Source organism: Syngnathus scovelli, chromosome 8, assembly GCF_024217435.2.
Source record: "Syngnathus scovelli strain Florida chromosome 8, RoL_Ssco_1.2, whole genome shotgun sequence".
Classification (NCBI taxonomy): domain Eukaryota; kingdom Metazoa; phylum Chordata; class Actinopteri; order Syngnathiformes; family Syngnathidae; genus Syngnathus; species Syngnathus scovelli.
In genome coordinates, this window is record NC_090854.1 from 17631847 (window position 1) to 17647569 (window position 15723).

At 46.8% G+C, this 15723-nt stretch overlaps 1 protein-coding gene across 3 annotated transcripts in view; it reads left to right on the forward strand.

The window, feature by feature from the left end:
* adarb1b (adenosine deaminase RNA specific B1b) overlaps nucleotides 1-15723 on the forward strand; it is a 42505-nt gene that overhangs the window by 23482 nt on the left and 3300 nt on the right. Inside the window, exons 3-10 of one of the 3 annotated variants that reach the window (XM_049728829.2) lie at nucleotides 3707-3754; nucleotides 8898-8972; nucleotides 10809-11752; nucleotides 12467-12581; nucleotides 12688-12856; nucleotides 12940-13091; nucleotides 13878-14046; nucleotides 15493-15674. In XM_049728829.2, coding sequence (XP_049584786.1) covers nucleotides 8945-8972; nucleotides 10809-11752; nucleotides 12467-12581; nucleotides 12688-12856; nucleotides 12940-13091; nucleotides 13878-14046; nucleotides 15493-15674 — 1759 coding nt within the window. In that variant the 5' untranslated portion in view covers nucleotides 3707-3754; nucleotides 8898-8944. Of the gene's footprint in view, nucleotides 1-3706; nucleotides 3755-4838; nucleotides 5158-8897; nucleotides 8973-10808; nucleotides 11753-12466; nucleotides 12582-12687; nucleotides 12857-12939; nucleotides 13092-13877; nucleotides 14047-15492; nucleotides 15675-15723 lie in introns of those variants that run through there. The other 2 variants (XM_049728827.2, XM_049728828.2) reach the window with 2 other exon arrangements.

Here is a 15723-nt window from a genome sequence, read left to right on the forward strand (position 1 = left end):
CAATTAGCAAGCAAACCCTCAAATGTGCCCGTAATGGCAAGGAGGGGGCGGGGTGGGGGGCCGCACCCAGCCAGGAGCCCCAGAGGAAGAATTAAGTCATTCCTATTTTGATACTTTTGAACAGAAGCAGGCTTCTGTTTCTGTCGCTTTTGAGTAAGCGTGCACCAATGATTTCATCCTGGAAAACATATGCGGCACCATTTGGATTTTTTTTTTAGTTATTTGAAAAAATTGCTCTTTCACAGGTTATAATAATGGTGAAATAGTTTTGGATTTGGGGATGTGCCCCAACATGCTTTAATAGTGAGAGCAGTGCAGCTTTTAATCAAAGTCGTCATGAAAAGATAGACAGGAACACCTTACAAACGATAAATTAATAATACTAACTATAAAGTCATATCTAAAAATAGCTATACATATATTTGTAAATATGTTTTGATGATTTGTGGTGAGTTGTGGGGTGACTCTCTAGTGCCCTCTGTTGGCCAGCTGCCCCTGGCCCAATCCAAAATCCATGTTACAAAGCAAAACAAGAAGCATCTGTAGTTAGCTGATGGCAGTTATTTGTGCATCAGTTGTGATGTGATGTTGACAAATCAGACCTTGAAACAGCCCAAAGTCTTAACTCATCCTTATAAAGAGAAATGTTGTTAAAGCTCTGGACCGTGGGCCCCAAAAGGGCCCTAGGCCCGTAGTTTGGAAAGCCCCTGATAGAGACAATGTAGACTCTGCAAACTCTCTTTTGTCTGCCGCCTTTGTGCTCATGTACAGTAACGTTCTTCAGGCAAGCACTTGTAGAGAAAGCGAGCGAACCTTATTTGGCCTGGTCGCGCGTGTCTGATAATGGATGTTGTTTACATAGCGTTATTTACTGTATGGTCCAACTAATGTCGTCTGGTCCGATCGGTTTTGATAAGTGGCTCTCTCACCGGCAAGCTACGGCAGTAAACGGCGTGATAAATACGCACAAGTAGTGCTGGCTCGCCGTCTTTGGCTCAGATACTCGCGACTGATTGTCAAAGGCCCGCCATGTTGTTGGTAATAAAGGAAAGTGCTCGCGGACGCGAGTAGAAAGGGCAAAGCAATTAAATGATGTCAACGTTTTGGAAACACCAGAGTGCCGTGTGCCTATTAATTTATTTATTATTTATTTATTTATTTATTTTTATTATTTTATAATCACACTTGAGTTAAGTTTTGGTTCTGTCTCTCAAATGGCTGCTCGGTGAGCCTTTTCCAAATTTGCTGCAAATCGTCTTTTATTATCGTTGACCTTTTAACTTTGACATGCGAGTGCTTGCACATGTAGAATTTCAGAAGGCCTCCCACGTAAAAGAACATTTGAGGAAAATTAGGATGCTAATTTATGACACAGCCATTTGTTGTATACATGGCCTTTAAAAATGTCTCCTTGAAGTGAAAACTTTTGTCATTTGACTCAGGAACTCCTATCAGTGAGTCACTGTGAACACTCGCATGTGTGTCCAGGATGTGACAGAGACCTTTTTTGCATTGTCAGCACTTTTCACATTGTGTGTTTGTGCTTGCTTAGTTCCCTCGTGTCTTGAGGGTTTTTTTTCTTTTCTTTTTTTTTTGCAGATCCCTATGCGGGCCTGTCCAGTACTGAGGTGTCAGTAAAATTAAAACCTTGCACAAAAAAAAGTTGCATTTCTGCAGGAAATAAGCCTGATGTCATCGTCTTTATTGTAACTCTTTAAGAATGATTTAAATCATTTGGTAAAGCCACCCGCTGGCACTGAATTAAAATGTCAAGTGCATGTGCAAAACATATCATGTGAAAAGTTTAACAGGTCAAGATTGATCTCAGTCATCAGTTTTGGACTAAAATGATGTGCTGCCTGGAGTACGAAACCACTAGCATGCAACTAATATTGACGCAGTGCTCCCCTCTGCTGGCCACTTGCAAGTACAACAAAAACACTGCCGGCCACTTCATCTCAATTGTTTCGTGCGATGAGCCGAACGCAGCGGCACACACGCAATCAATAACGAAAGCATGACAAGCACATTTAATAGAGCATGTTGTTAATTAAAACAGCGTCCCTCCCGGGGTGTGTCTTTGCCGGCAAATGTAGGTCAGCGTCGGAGCCGGCCTGGCATTGTTTAATGGCTTGTTGGGACCCTCGTTAGCGGCTTTGTGTGCAGCCAGTGCCCGCTCACCCGGCCATTGGCCTAATTTGTTGCTGAAGCCCGCCAGTGGAGTTTGCACTGACGCACACAAACACATGCTCTCTCTCTCGCCCTCCCTCCCTCCCTTCATTGCCCCTCTTCAAGTTGAGTGTCTCCATAGCGTTTTTAGCACCTCTGTCAAATGAAATGCAGCTCCCGCTCCACCTGCCGCACTCAAGTCGGCCTCGGTCTCCTAAGAAGGTCAGCGGCGACGAGATGCCATTAAGAGCAATATAAATCAACACGTTATCTCGTTCCCCCTTGTCGCTAAGACTTGAAAGTGGTCAAAATGCGGCTTGCTTTAACTCCAATATTGTTCCCAAAGTAGTTGCACTTAAACATAACATGTTCTTCAAGTTGTGGGCAATCTGGGACTGTGTCATTATGCAAATGCCGAAAAATTCGGCTCCCAGACACAATTTTAGAAGTTGGAACTTACTTGGTTGCTCCCACTTGGTTTCGAACGTCACACAACGAGGAGCAATGACAATTAAAACATTCCGTCCTGTCATTAGGTTTCACGCTCGCTTAACTCATTCACGACCATTGACGCATATAGACGCCAAAGCTCTATTTTACTGTTTTTTTTTTTGTCTTAACCTTGTTGGTGTTTGGCCAGATAATCCGTCAGAGGAAAATCTGTGTTTGCAGAATAAGAATTAAGCAGATGAATCCAACTTTTTTCATCCGCCTCATTGCCAGCGTCACAGTTGCAAGCCCGAGGGCACTTTGTTGTCAGTTTCAGCTGACAGCAGGGGGCGCTACTGGATAAAGATCTGATGAAAATCTTATTCCACACGTGCAATATGATCAACATTGATCATCTTGCCAAGAAAATGTTTGCCTTGAGGTCCATTTTTATCTTCTCAAAAAGAGCTGACAGTGAAATTGCATGCTAGTTGCAGCAATGGACCAACAAACAAACACAATTATCCCCCCCCCCCCCCCCCCCTTTAATAACAGTTCCACCTTGGCGGAGGTCAGCCCTCTGCGTGCCATTCTCTTGTTTTTGTATGTCCGTAAGAGAGGTCTCAAAGTCTCCGAGTGGAAGCGCTGAGTCTATTTTTAGTGTTTTGCGCTTTTGTGGTGCATGCAGCGTGCCAACAGATGGGCTCTCCTCTCCTCTCCTCTCTTCTTCTCTCCTCTCCTCTCCACCGCAGTCTTTGGCTTCCCTGCCCAAACCGCCCGTCGCTCTCTTTTAGAAGCTTGTTTTTGTCAATGGCTGTTATTTTTCCGCTCCAACCCAAAAATAGGACGCCCGCAGTTGAACCGACTTAGAAGGCCGCTGTCCAAGTTTTACTACAGGCTTTTATTTGGAATTCCCTCTTATCAAAAAATATCTCATGAATATATTGCACATAATGTAAAAAAAAAAGAAAGAAAAGAAAAGCAAAGCAGCTCTATAAGATGACCTGCAAATGTGCAAGTCACATCTGGTTGTGTTTCAAATAGCGATATTGCCATTTTTGCATGTTTCTTACTGACTTTTTTTTTTCATATGTTCTGTGTCCACCAGGTTCCCTTCTTACCGAGACCTGCAAAAGAACCTCAACCGGAACTAAAGGTGAGTGTTTTTTAATCAACTGATTTAGTTAAATAGATTTTTACTGAAAAGGTGAACATTTAAACTTGTCCCCCATTTTCTTGGTCGGAAGCAATTGTTACGCTTGTCGTAAAGCCGCTAGAGGGCGCCAGAGTATCATTGTGTTCAAGATGAACTGCATGAGGGAAGAAACCAAAATGCTCCCTAACGGTGAATGAAGAAAACAAATTTCAAAACTGCAAATATGAAACATTACAAATAATAAAATAGCAACATATTTTTTTGCCATTTGGTTTTAATATACATAATGACATCAACATATCATACGTAATGTAATGAGAACCTGAGCAGGTATTTAATTTTGAAGTTCAGTCATTTATTTCCCTAACATTTTATCCTCACGCGATGCTGCACTTTTTAAAAACAAAATTATACACTGCTTTAGATATTTTTATTAGTTTATTTTACTAGTGTACGATGGCAGGCACATGGTGGATGTTGGGGTAGTCACTTGAAAAGTGGCTCTGGATACTATCCCAGCCTAGCAGCCACTTATTTGTTTAGAAATCAGTTTTTTGGGGGGGAGGGGCGGGGTCTTTGTTTCTGCAGAATGCCTCCTTTAAGTCAAGCTTGCACTGGCGTATCATAGTAATTGTATGAAAAGGGCAGACGAGGCGAGAACACGGAGAGGAAGGGGAGAGAGAGTGAGAGGGAGCGAGTTGGGGAGGGTGAACAGAGTGGATCCAAAGACATGCTTCAGGTGTGATCAGTTGCCTGAAAGTGGTGTGGAGGGAGAGCAGTCGGGTGGCAACACCGGTCGGCTGTTACTTAGCGAGCCAGACGGCCATGACTCTCGGAAGCGACGCCGCCGCTGTGCACAATCCGGGCTCCTACTATTGCCTGGTCCGACGCAGGTTCAAGAGGAGGCGCAAGAAACGCTCGGAACGCAAAGGTAAAAGCTCCCAGGGTTTCGTTGGGTTGTACTTGTGTTGGACTTGGACGTTGATATATAAAATACCTCAATGCAGAAATGAAACTGCATGCGGCAAAATTATTAAAAAATAAATAAATTAGTCCCAGCAGTGACAAAACATGACCAAAAAAATTATATTTAAATGATTGCTCTTTTGTATGAATTCCAAACAATCAGTCAAGAATATTCAATGAAAGTCTGTTGTTAAAAATAATTAGATAATAATTATATCATAATAATTTAATCAATCTCTGTTAAAGGAATGTTGTCATAATGATGAATGATGTCAAAAAGCTTTGTTGTCTACCACGTGTCAATTGGGGAAAAGGGGAAAAAAAGAACTCGAATTGTTCTAAATACTGGAGCTGCAGAAGTAATCGCTTCCCAAAGATGTGGACGACAGAAATGATCGGAGCTGAAGTAACAAGGCTCCGAAACACCACTGCTATAGGTGACCGTTGCGTTTTTCTTACGCTCTGCCAGTTTATATATTTGTAATTCTGTATAGCAGTTATCTTTTGCCTTTAAGCTTATCAAAGTTTTGGTGACAAAGTCGAGAGGTGGGGGGGGGAGTTTGCTCCTCCGGGGATTAAGTCCAAGAGCAAAGGTGGGAAAGGTGTCCAAATCCCAGCGGCCGGATGGTCCGGCAGGCTGCCTTTGATAGCTGCCACTCTCCCCTCCCCTCATCTCATCAGCGGCTGCATTGAGCCAAATAAGCCCGCCGCTGCTGAGGCAGCAAATTTTTTTTTTTTCTTCTTCCCATCATCCCCATCCCCGATCCTCCCTTGAGCTCCGTTTGCTGTGTGACTGACTCCATCCATCAGCATTACACGGCTCTGTTGCCGCACCTTGCTGGCCTCCCTCATCTTCCTCCAAGACAAGCGCCAACCAAGCAGGAATTGTGTCGTCTCAGGTTTTGGCCATTCACCTATAGACCGGTACCAGGTGGTCGGGAAGCACTGCTGTGGTGTCAGTCCAGTTTTTGAAGCGCTCCTTTGGGCTAGCTGCTAATGCTAGTTAGGTGAACCATCACGGGGAGGGCGACAGAAATGTCATCCGTTCATCACCGGGAGAGCGAGGTCGCATTCAGGCATTCCATCAAGGTGTTTCAACTTGTTAATGGAGGCGGGACCCTGTTATGACCTTTAACCCAGTCCACTCCGCTGTCTCGAGTACAACCTGTCCGCTCCTTTTGTGTATCAATTTTAGTTCCCGTAGAATCCAAAGATGATTTTAAGCTCATAAACTGTGGTGTGGATTTTACGGCAGCCGGCAACCTTGAAAACAACAACAAAAAAGGGAAAAGTGTCAAAGAGTTAGTTTCCTTTTTAAGAGCGCACTGGCCACAATCAGACGTTTATGCTCGGGTCTTTGCCGAACAACAAGTGCTCCACTTCATCCCGAATGGCGTGCTCTTCATTTCCGCCTGGTTTCTTTGATTTAGTTTCAAAATGTCCGAAGTGCGTTTTTTCCCCCCCTAATGAAGACTTCGGGCTACCCGGATTCCAGTTTAAAAGGCTTCCTGCGCAAACCATGCCGTTTAGGGGAACGTATTATCCGCCGCGCCGGTCGGAGGCAAATCTTTTCTGGCAGCCTAATTGGCTTGCCAAATTGAATAATGGACTATGAGGCCGGCGCGGGCGGGCGTGCTGACAGGGCGGCGGAACTCGGTGGCCCGCTCTACCTTGGCCCATCACTTTCAATCAGACGGGCCTCGAGCCCACCGTGTTGGTCGGGGCACCTGGAGACCTCGCCCGAGGAGCAAATCAAATGTGCTTTTCTTTCATGAAGTCATCAGCGGGCTGCCAAAGCTTTATTGACGAACGTAATGGGAGCGACCGTGAGCTGCAGTCAGACAGTCGTCCTCCAAGCTCTAATATTGATGCTTAACAAGGTTCTGCAAAAAATGTACCTGATTCTTCTTTCTGGTTCAAAACAACTCGTAGTTTTGAGACATGGATTTGGAATTTCAGAAGCATCGCCCGGTGGCCGATCAGTCCGCGTTAAGAAGGAGCGTCTCAGAAAAAATAATAATTTGAGCATCTCCTCGGCAGGCAGCCTCTCCTGCACACGCCGTTTCCCTTGGTCATTTGTCTCTGTCCACTTTCTCCCCCCACAGCCTCATATTTGCACCCCCCCCCTTTTGCTCATGCAGCCTTTTATCAATTTCGTTGTCATTCAGCTCTGCAGAACAAAAGTGTTCGTTAGCTTTTAAGCGTAGTAACCAAGCAGAAATGTAAACGTAAGTAAAAAATAAGACAAATAAAAAAACAGCAGTTAAGTTGGGGACACGGCGACCAAAACAAAGTGCTTGACTTTATTGATGAAGGATTATCCATTGTGATCATTGACTGAACAGTTAGCCCAAAGAAGCAAACGTGTTCTTTAACATCACGGCACACCTGGCCTTTGTCTGGCTCTCTCACTCTATCTCCTCGTCACGCTTCGGCGAACCTTGACTTTGAAATGCAATCTCCCGCAAAAAGCCATCAAATCAAAATTCATATTGATACTCCGGCTGGGCTTTCCTCCACCTTTTCACGATGATAAATGACCGACTGTCAGATATGACGCCTTCCCTCTCCCGTCGCCATTTTTGGATTCGGCAGACTTCTGCGGCCATCGACCGCGAATAAACTAGTCTGCAAGTTTCGACAAGCTGCCAATTGCAAAGCTGTGGTGGAATAAATAACTGTAAAAAGTACGACTGTTTCCTGAATCAACAGAATCATCGAAAGAGTAATCGAGTGTGAAAATATTAGATCGTAAAAATGAATGGGAAGGCAATGATCACGTTGACATTTCTTTTTATATTTTATTTTATATTTATTTTATTTTTTGAGCCGGTTTGAACCTCGCAGCAGGCCAAGGGCAGACCTTTTCATTGTCTTGTGTTTTTCCCAGACATAATGATATTCTTTTTCTCGAAATAGGATTTTGGCTCTTTCTCATTTTCTCGCCTTTGTTCACCTTCACCCCTCCGTAGCGCTCAACGATGCCCCCCCCCCCCCCCTTCTCGCGCCGCCAGCCGGTCGTGCTCTCTCTCGTTCGGCGTTCCCGCCGCCGTTCTCCGTGGCGCCACAAGTGGGTGGATGAGAGGCAAATGAAAAAGCCTTGCATTTCCCCACAGTCCCTCTGACGGTGGCAGATTAAATGAGCGCTTTTTCATCTTCTTTCTCATCTTTCTCTTTTTGCGGGCCTCCTGCGGCTCAAGTCGGAATTACCTGCGAGCGAGCCGTCTCGCGAGCTGACGACGTGGTGTCAACCGGTTCATTTGGAGCCAGACGGCGCTCAGCATGCATTCGAACCTGAAAAAATTGCAAGCCTTTCTCATGTTGGCCACCTTTAACCGTCTTATTTTTCAATCTCTTCAGTTTTCAGTCAGAAGTTTGGAGTTCAGATGAAGTATGTTCTTCTTTCCCCTAATTAAAGCGACATTTCAAAAGCTGTGAGTTTCTCCCACGCTTGATTCTACAACGCGGCGGCCGCATCTGAATTCTTTTATTTTTATATTTGACTTTATTTTACTATGGATGCAACTCAGCTCAAAGACCAAATTCCCGCACAGAAAGGTCCGTCCGCATTGAAAATGAATCTTGTGCGTTCCACTCGGCTGGACCTTCTCCATCCCTCCCTCCCTCCCTCCCTCCCTCCCTCCCTCCCTCCCTCCCTCCCTCCCTCCCTCCCCCTCACCCCACCTTTTCATTTTCAATTAGACCTGGCAATATGAATCTTTAATAGGGTGATAATTGTGCTAGCATATTTACTGTCACCCACCATTAGGCCAGCTTAATTAGCCCATTTAGGCGGGCAAGCGTGTGACTGCCGAACGGGGGCAGCGAGCCGAGCGCCAGAGAAAATCTGCCGCTGAGCATAATGCCATCTTTGTGCCTCTCAGCTTTTCAATTTTTCTTCCGCCTTTACGTTCAGTAAGTCTGCTCCATCAATCCATCCATTTTTTGTCCCCCCTCCTAAGTTTGGAATGGTGACCTCAAAAGGTTTTGGTAGCGCCTGCTTTGACTCTGACATGGTGACGGGTTCAGAGTCCTGCTTCCTGCGCTATTTCTTTCACTCCCGCTTTCCGATTTTGATACAAATTGTGGCTGTGGGCCAGAATGGGAATTTGGTCCATCCAAAAATCAATCCCGGTGGCACTCAAGCCGTCCTCTTGTCCTGTCCTCTGGTTTGCAGGTGCTGTGGCGCCCAGGCCGCTCTCAGGTCAGGACAAACCCGTCGCCATGGATATGGATGAGGAGGAGAATATGAGTGAGTCGGCCCGCCCGGCCCAGCTCTGGTGTCGTTTGCTCCACAGTATGCTTGCTTGCATGTCCTCCAAGCTTTGCTTTGATGTTCTTCCCACGTGTCATCATTACAACCCCAAAGTAGCAAATCATGTTTTTTGTTTTTTTTTACTGCTTGGCGTAAATCGAAGCAAACTACGGCACATTCTGGAACGTTTACGTCTTGTCCTGGTGCGAACCCGCATGTGCAACGGTGGCAACATTACAGGGAAAAGTTAATCAGTACATCTGGGATGCTTCACGTCAACAAACAGATTTCAACTTCTTAACTCATTCGGCGCCATTGACGGATATAGAAGTCAAAGATGTTAACTGGGTTGTCAGCGAATGAGTTAAAATTCCCTAAATAAATTGAACTTAAAATTAATACAAAAAATAAAACAAAAAAATAATTATTTAAGAATTGTTGTAGTACAATAGCTCAAAGTAATGCATCAGTGAATGTTTTGAGCTGTTTGGTCGGCCATAATGTAGCGCATGGGCTCCTGGTTGATGCTCTCCGCCGTTTTGGTCTTCCGTCGTCATGCTTTGAGTCGCCGCTTTGGTTCCCGTTTTGGTCAACGTGCAAGCATGTCATGCAATCCATTTGTTTCTATTTGCATGCAAGTTCTTTCATTGTGATCAGGTCTACCTTGATTTGTGTTGAAACCAAATTGAATTGAAGGCTCCGCAATTATTGTTGTATGTGACCAATCAAGCTTATATTCATTTCCATTGGGTTGGAATTTAATTTGACCTATTGACCTTGAGTAACATTTTTCCTTTTCTCGTCAAGTGGCAAACTATGAGGAGCGCATGTGCCTGTTCCAGTGCACGAAAACGATGAATGCGCAGTCCCTTTTGTTGTTTGGCTTGTCTTAAGACATGAGCGCGATTTGATCGCCGTGGTAACGGCACGTCAACACAACACCGCCGGGGGAGGGCCGGGGGATTTCGGAGACACGGACGGGCTCACACCAACGACCCCGCTAATTTGAAACTTTCCTCCTTTTTGGACGACGATGTGTCATTATTGTCCTTTTTTTTTTTTTTTCGGTGAAGGGTGGGCTCGATGTCACGCTCGTTCCCGGCCGAGGTTTTTAGGATCGGCAGAGTCCTCTGGTTCTGCCCGGTTTTGATGTGCTCTCCCGTTTTGCCTGGTCCTCGCCCCCACCCCCCCACCCCCCCTTGCACTCCTCCCCTGCACTCCCTCAACCCAAGCTACAGTCCCACTCATGCACACTGCGGCGGCCTCTCTTTCTCCCGAGTACCGCAAGGAGTAACCTATCAAGCCTTTGCTGAAGGATGTTATAAATGAAAATTTTTGCCAATATTCCATCCACTTTGCTTACTGGGCTCAGTGATATGTGTTCCCCCAGCATATCTAACAACCTTAGCCTCAAGTTGTCCTCCTTGGGGCACTTCCCAGTAAAATGCTAAATTGATTCATCATTTGAACATAATTTCATAATCTTAATTTCACTGTACGTCATAAAGGGATGAAAACTCTCCGTTTGTAGATAGTACGGGTGTCGAGTATTAGCACGTTAGCACAGTAGCGCATCAGGACTTGAAGTTTTTGTTCTCACTTTGAGCGCCCGATTGTTTCTAGATCAATACAGTAGGAGACTCTCAAGTGTCGTTTGTTTCGCTAGCCGTACCGTTAGTGATGCTTAAAATGGCGAGTCGAGAGAGAGAGTCCGATCTGCAGGAACACAAATCATTGGTTCAGTTCCAAAGAGTGATAAAGGAATCTATAAATTTTGCATTTACAAGGTCCTGCAACGAAGGCGTTGTCAGTTACTCTTTCTGGGCACCGCAGGTTCGAGCAGCACTGACGTTAAGGAAAACCGAAACCTGGACAACGTGTCCTGCAAAGAGGGGGTGGGTGTGGCCGAGCAGCTCCCCAATGGAAGCGGGCCGGGCGGTCGAAAGCGCCCCCTGGAGGAGGGAAACAATGGCCACGCTCACTCCAAGTTCCGGGCCAAGAAACGCAAGAAAACGCCCGGGCCCATCCTGCCCAAGAACGCCCTGATGCAGCTCAATGAAATCAAACCGGGTCTTCAGTACAAACTGCTGTCCCAAACGGGACCGGTCCACGCGCCGGTTTTTGTCATGACGGTGGAGGTCAACGGACAGACCTTTGAGGGCATGGGGCCCACCAAGAAGAAGGCCAAGCTCAACGCGGCCGAGAAAGCGCTGCGCTCCTTCGTCCAGTTCCCCAACGCCTCCGAGGCGCACCTGGCCATGGGCCGAACGCTGACCGTCAACACGGACTTCACTTCCGACCAAGCCGATTTCCCGGACATGCTCTTCAACGGCTTTGAGACGCCGGCCGTACCCGACGAGCCCTTCTTTGTGGCTTCCAACGGTAGCGGCGGCGGCAGCGGCGGCGGCGCTTTGAACTCGCTCGGGGAGTACCCGCTGCCCACGCCGCCTGGCAGCAACCTTGCCCAGGCGCCGCTGCCCCCTCCCTCGGCCTTTGGCTCCCCCGCCAGCGGCAAAAACCCCGTCATGATTCTCAATGAACTCAGGCCGGGCCTGAAATATGACTTTGTGTCCGAGAGCGGCGAGAGTCACGCCAAGAATTTTGTCATGTCGGTGACGGTGGACGCGCAGACGTTCGAAGGCTCGGGACGCAACAAGAAGCTAGCCAAGGCCCGGGCGGCGCAGGCCGCTCTCTCGGCGCTCTTCAACATGCAACTGGACCAGACGCCGTCCAGGCAGCCCATCCCCAGGGAGGGACTGCAGCTTCACCTGCCGCAGGTAAGACATTATTGCCGCTAGCCACCACTAGGGGGACGGTGGGGCGACATATCGCAAATATAGAGTGGGGCCATTTTTTTTTGTCGTAGGAAGATCAAAATGTTGTGGCGTTTTATTGACAATGCATTTTTGGTCATGTTTGCATTTTTTTTTTTTTTTTTGTCAAAGAAGTCACGTCGATAACCTTGTCACTTGAAAGTTAAAGGACACCGACTGCGAGCGGCTGAGTCCAAGCTAGCGGCAAAGTAATATTTTAATCATCTCATCAGTTTGCGTCCATCCAGGTGTGGTCGTCATTTTCTATCACATTAGCCGCCGAGCCGAGAGCTTAGCGGCTGTCAAAGAACACGTCGTCTTCTGTTCGCTCGAGCTTGAACCGCACGGACTTTTTCTCTTAAGAGACACCTTGAAAGATATTCGGGCAGGCATTTTCGAGGTTCGTGACGCAGAACCATCACAGAACCGCCGCCGTTAGGTGAAAATCGGAGCTGTCGACAGTTTACGTTGTGTGTGAACCAAAAAGAAGTCTACTACGTATTCTCTTGTCCTAATTGTTGAACAATTTCCTCAACTGCTAAGGTTGAACTGTTTCAACTTTCTGGCTCCTGTTTGGCGCCGAAGGCAAACACTGACAGGTACCGCTGCTCGTGTTTCACGATCTGTCGGATTTGACACCAGATTTGCGTGTGCGCGTGTGCGTGCATGTGGTTGCAGGTTCTCGCCGACGCCGTCTCTCGACTGGTGGTGGATAAGTTCAGCGAGCTCACAGACAACTTCACTTCCCCGCACGCGCGGCGGAAAGTCTTGGCTGGCGTCGTCATGACAACAGGTAGATCCAAGTATTGTGCGGCAAGCAACAGTACGAGTGTGTGTGTGTGTGTATTTTGTGTACAAATGGTTCCGTTTGAGCCGCTGGGTCTGTCTCTTCCAAACAGGAACGGACGTGAAAGAGGCGCAGGTCATTTGCGTTTCCACGGGCACCAAATGCATCAACGGTGAGTACATGAGTGACCGTGGCCTGGCCCTCAACGACTGCCACGCTGAGATCATCGCCCGACGCTCGCTTATCAGATACCTCTACATTCAGCTGGAGTTCTTCCTCAGGTCAGCCCGCGCGCCTTCCATTATCTCGTCGGAACCTCCGTCAGCAACCTTTTGCTCAATTGATAATCCGCGTTTGTCCGTAGCAGCACCAAGGAAGAGCATCACAAGTCGATATTCGTGCAGTGTGACAAAGGAGGCTACAAGCTTAAGGACAATATTCAGTTCCACCTCTACATCAGCACCTCGCCGTGCGGAGACGCCAGGATCTTCTCCCCGCACGAGGCCGGCGTGGAAGGTAACGAGGGGGCGGGGCTTACTTTTGAAAATGGCACACTTGGACCAGTTAAGATGGGAAAAAAAGCTCAAATGTGAGTGGAAAATAATTTCAATTCCTGCTCCTAACCAACATGTTTATAAGGACGGGCAACAGTTTGCTAAATGTAATCCTCGAGATTGCAAGCGTCTTCCGCTCGGTTCAATTTAATTACAAATTTGCCGCAACAAGCATCCGACGCATTGAATAGGAGGCTTCGTTAATTAGCGCTTTTGTTAGCCGCCGCTCGCGTCTATCAGGCGACCCGCCCTCACTGTCGGACTGATTAACCTCCCTCGTGTTTGGGTAAACGGAAGAACAACCACATTCAATTACCCGATGAATATGCAAATATTGCTGTTTTTTTTCTGGCAGCTTCTTTTTGTTTTCACTTCATGCCATTCTTTGCAGTACCAAACTCAACAAGGTGGGGGGAAGGGGGGGCTGTCAATAGTGAATGTATAATAGTTCCGGTCGAAGGGAGCCGGCCAAACACGAGGCGTCGGTCTTGGGTGCGAGCAGATGCCGTCTAATTGCTTGTCAGTTTTGCACCTTTTTGCTGCTAGCACAAGGCAGCCGCCGACTTTCATGTCTTGCGAGCCAGCTAATTGAATAGCGGGCCAGTTCAAAGCTGTCAAGGAGACACGCTTTCCTTCTTAGTCGACACTTGATAAGAAAAAATCAATTTATTTGCAAAAGTATGGTGTTCAGCATTGAGCTGTTTCTAAATTCTGCCTCCAATTTGCAACCTTTCCCTTCTGCTTCCAGACCAAGGAGACAGACACCCCAATCGGAAAGCAAGAGGTCAGCTTCGGACCAAGATCGAGTCGGGCGAGGGCACCATACCCGTGAGGTCCAGTAACACCATCCAAACGTGGGACGGCGTCCTCCAGGGAGAGCGGCTTCTCACCATGTCCTGCAGCGACAAGATTGCCAGGTCAAGATTGATTGATACGCAAAAGTGTTTTTATGACTTTGCCCTCCCACCCCCGCTGATAGCAAATTGTCATAGAAGAAAAAAAATCCACTGTCTCCCCCTTAGCTAGATTTACTCCTCCCATCAAGTTGGCCGGACCTGTAAATCCTGCTGAGTCCATCATTTTCTCCGCGTGGCCATCATGGCGTCTTTAGTCCCTGTCGGCGTTCAAGGCGACGGCGGGCCGTCCGTTGATGAAGCGAGGCTGCCCGTTGCCGAGCAAACCGTTGACGTTCTCCATAACTCTTGTCTCGGGACGGTAATACCTTGCCTCAGTGCACCGAATGATTGGACGCCGAGTGAAGGACGCGGCTACTGTGTAGCCCGCCTTGTTCCTGTTCCCGTTCTGTTTTGCAGGGTGCCGTTACTCTTGCAGCTTGTCGGACGTGTGCTATCGATTGCACTTTTTTTTTTTGGGGTCTTGCTGTCGCCTTTTGTCAAATGTAGAGGGATCTAAGTCAGTAGAGGGCAAAATAGCTTCTATCAAGAAAGCAACACTGGAGTTAATGAGTAACGATTGATTGGCCCTCTCAGATGATGCCAGGCGCGCTTGGGAGAAAGTTGCAATCGCTTTGAGTTCATGACGCAGCCTGGCCTTCACTTACGAGTATAGTACTCAATATCAAAGGCTTGCATTTAAAGTCCGCCCCTTTATTTATTCATTTATTTATTTTACGTATTTAATTTTCATTTATTTATTTAATATCTCATATTTTGTATTTGCTTATTTAATTGTGCTTATTTATATAGTTAATTTCTCATATTTTTGTTTAATTTTGCTTATTTATTTATTTGTTATTTTGCGCATTTCATTTTATTTATTTAATTTTGCATATTTGATTTTTTTTATTTACTAATTTTGCTTATTTATTTATTTTTAAATGTTCTATGTGGCTCCTGCAGTCTGAACAATATTCTGGCTAAAGTCTGAGTAACGGGATCAAATCGGAACTAGCCTCACTAAATAGGGGACACTGGGGACAGAGCCTTATTCTTAAAAGCGCCCATCCCCCCCCTCACTTCCACATTTTAGTGCACGCACGCACATTTTTTCCTTCCAAGTGAGGCGGGAGCGTGATGCTTGGCAGAGCATGTCAATGGGAAAATGACGAGGGAGCGATGGCTAATGATACAGCACAAAAATACAGGGCAATTTGATTAAAAAAAAAAAATTGGATACCTCGGTGGGATTGTGTGCGCTACCACGCGTTGGCCCGTGGCATCATATCTCATTTATCTTACATGTGTTGCCATTCAGCACAACATATTGCTCGCGCCTCTCCACTTTACAACCGCAAATTTGACAATGGAAATTGACCGCCTCCCCAAAATAAAATAGTGTTGATATAATTAGCTGGTGGATTTCCAGCAGATGGATGTAAGGGTATTTCCTGGATTTTGGTGCAGGTGGAACGTGGTGGGCATCCAGGGCTCCCTGATGAGCTACTTCACAGAGCCCATCTACTTCTCCAGCATCATCCTGGGGAGCCTCTACCACGCCGACCACCTCTCCCGAGCTATGTACCAGCGCATCGCCGATATCGAGGACCTCCCCCAGCAGTTCACGCTCAACAGACCTCTTCTCAGCGGTGAGAAAAGAATTTTGACAAACAACTGTGGAACCTTTTTGTGATCAAG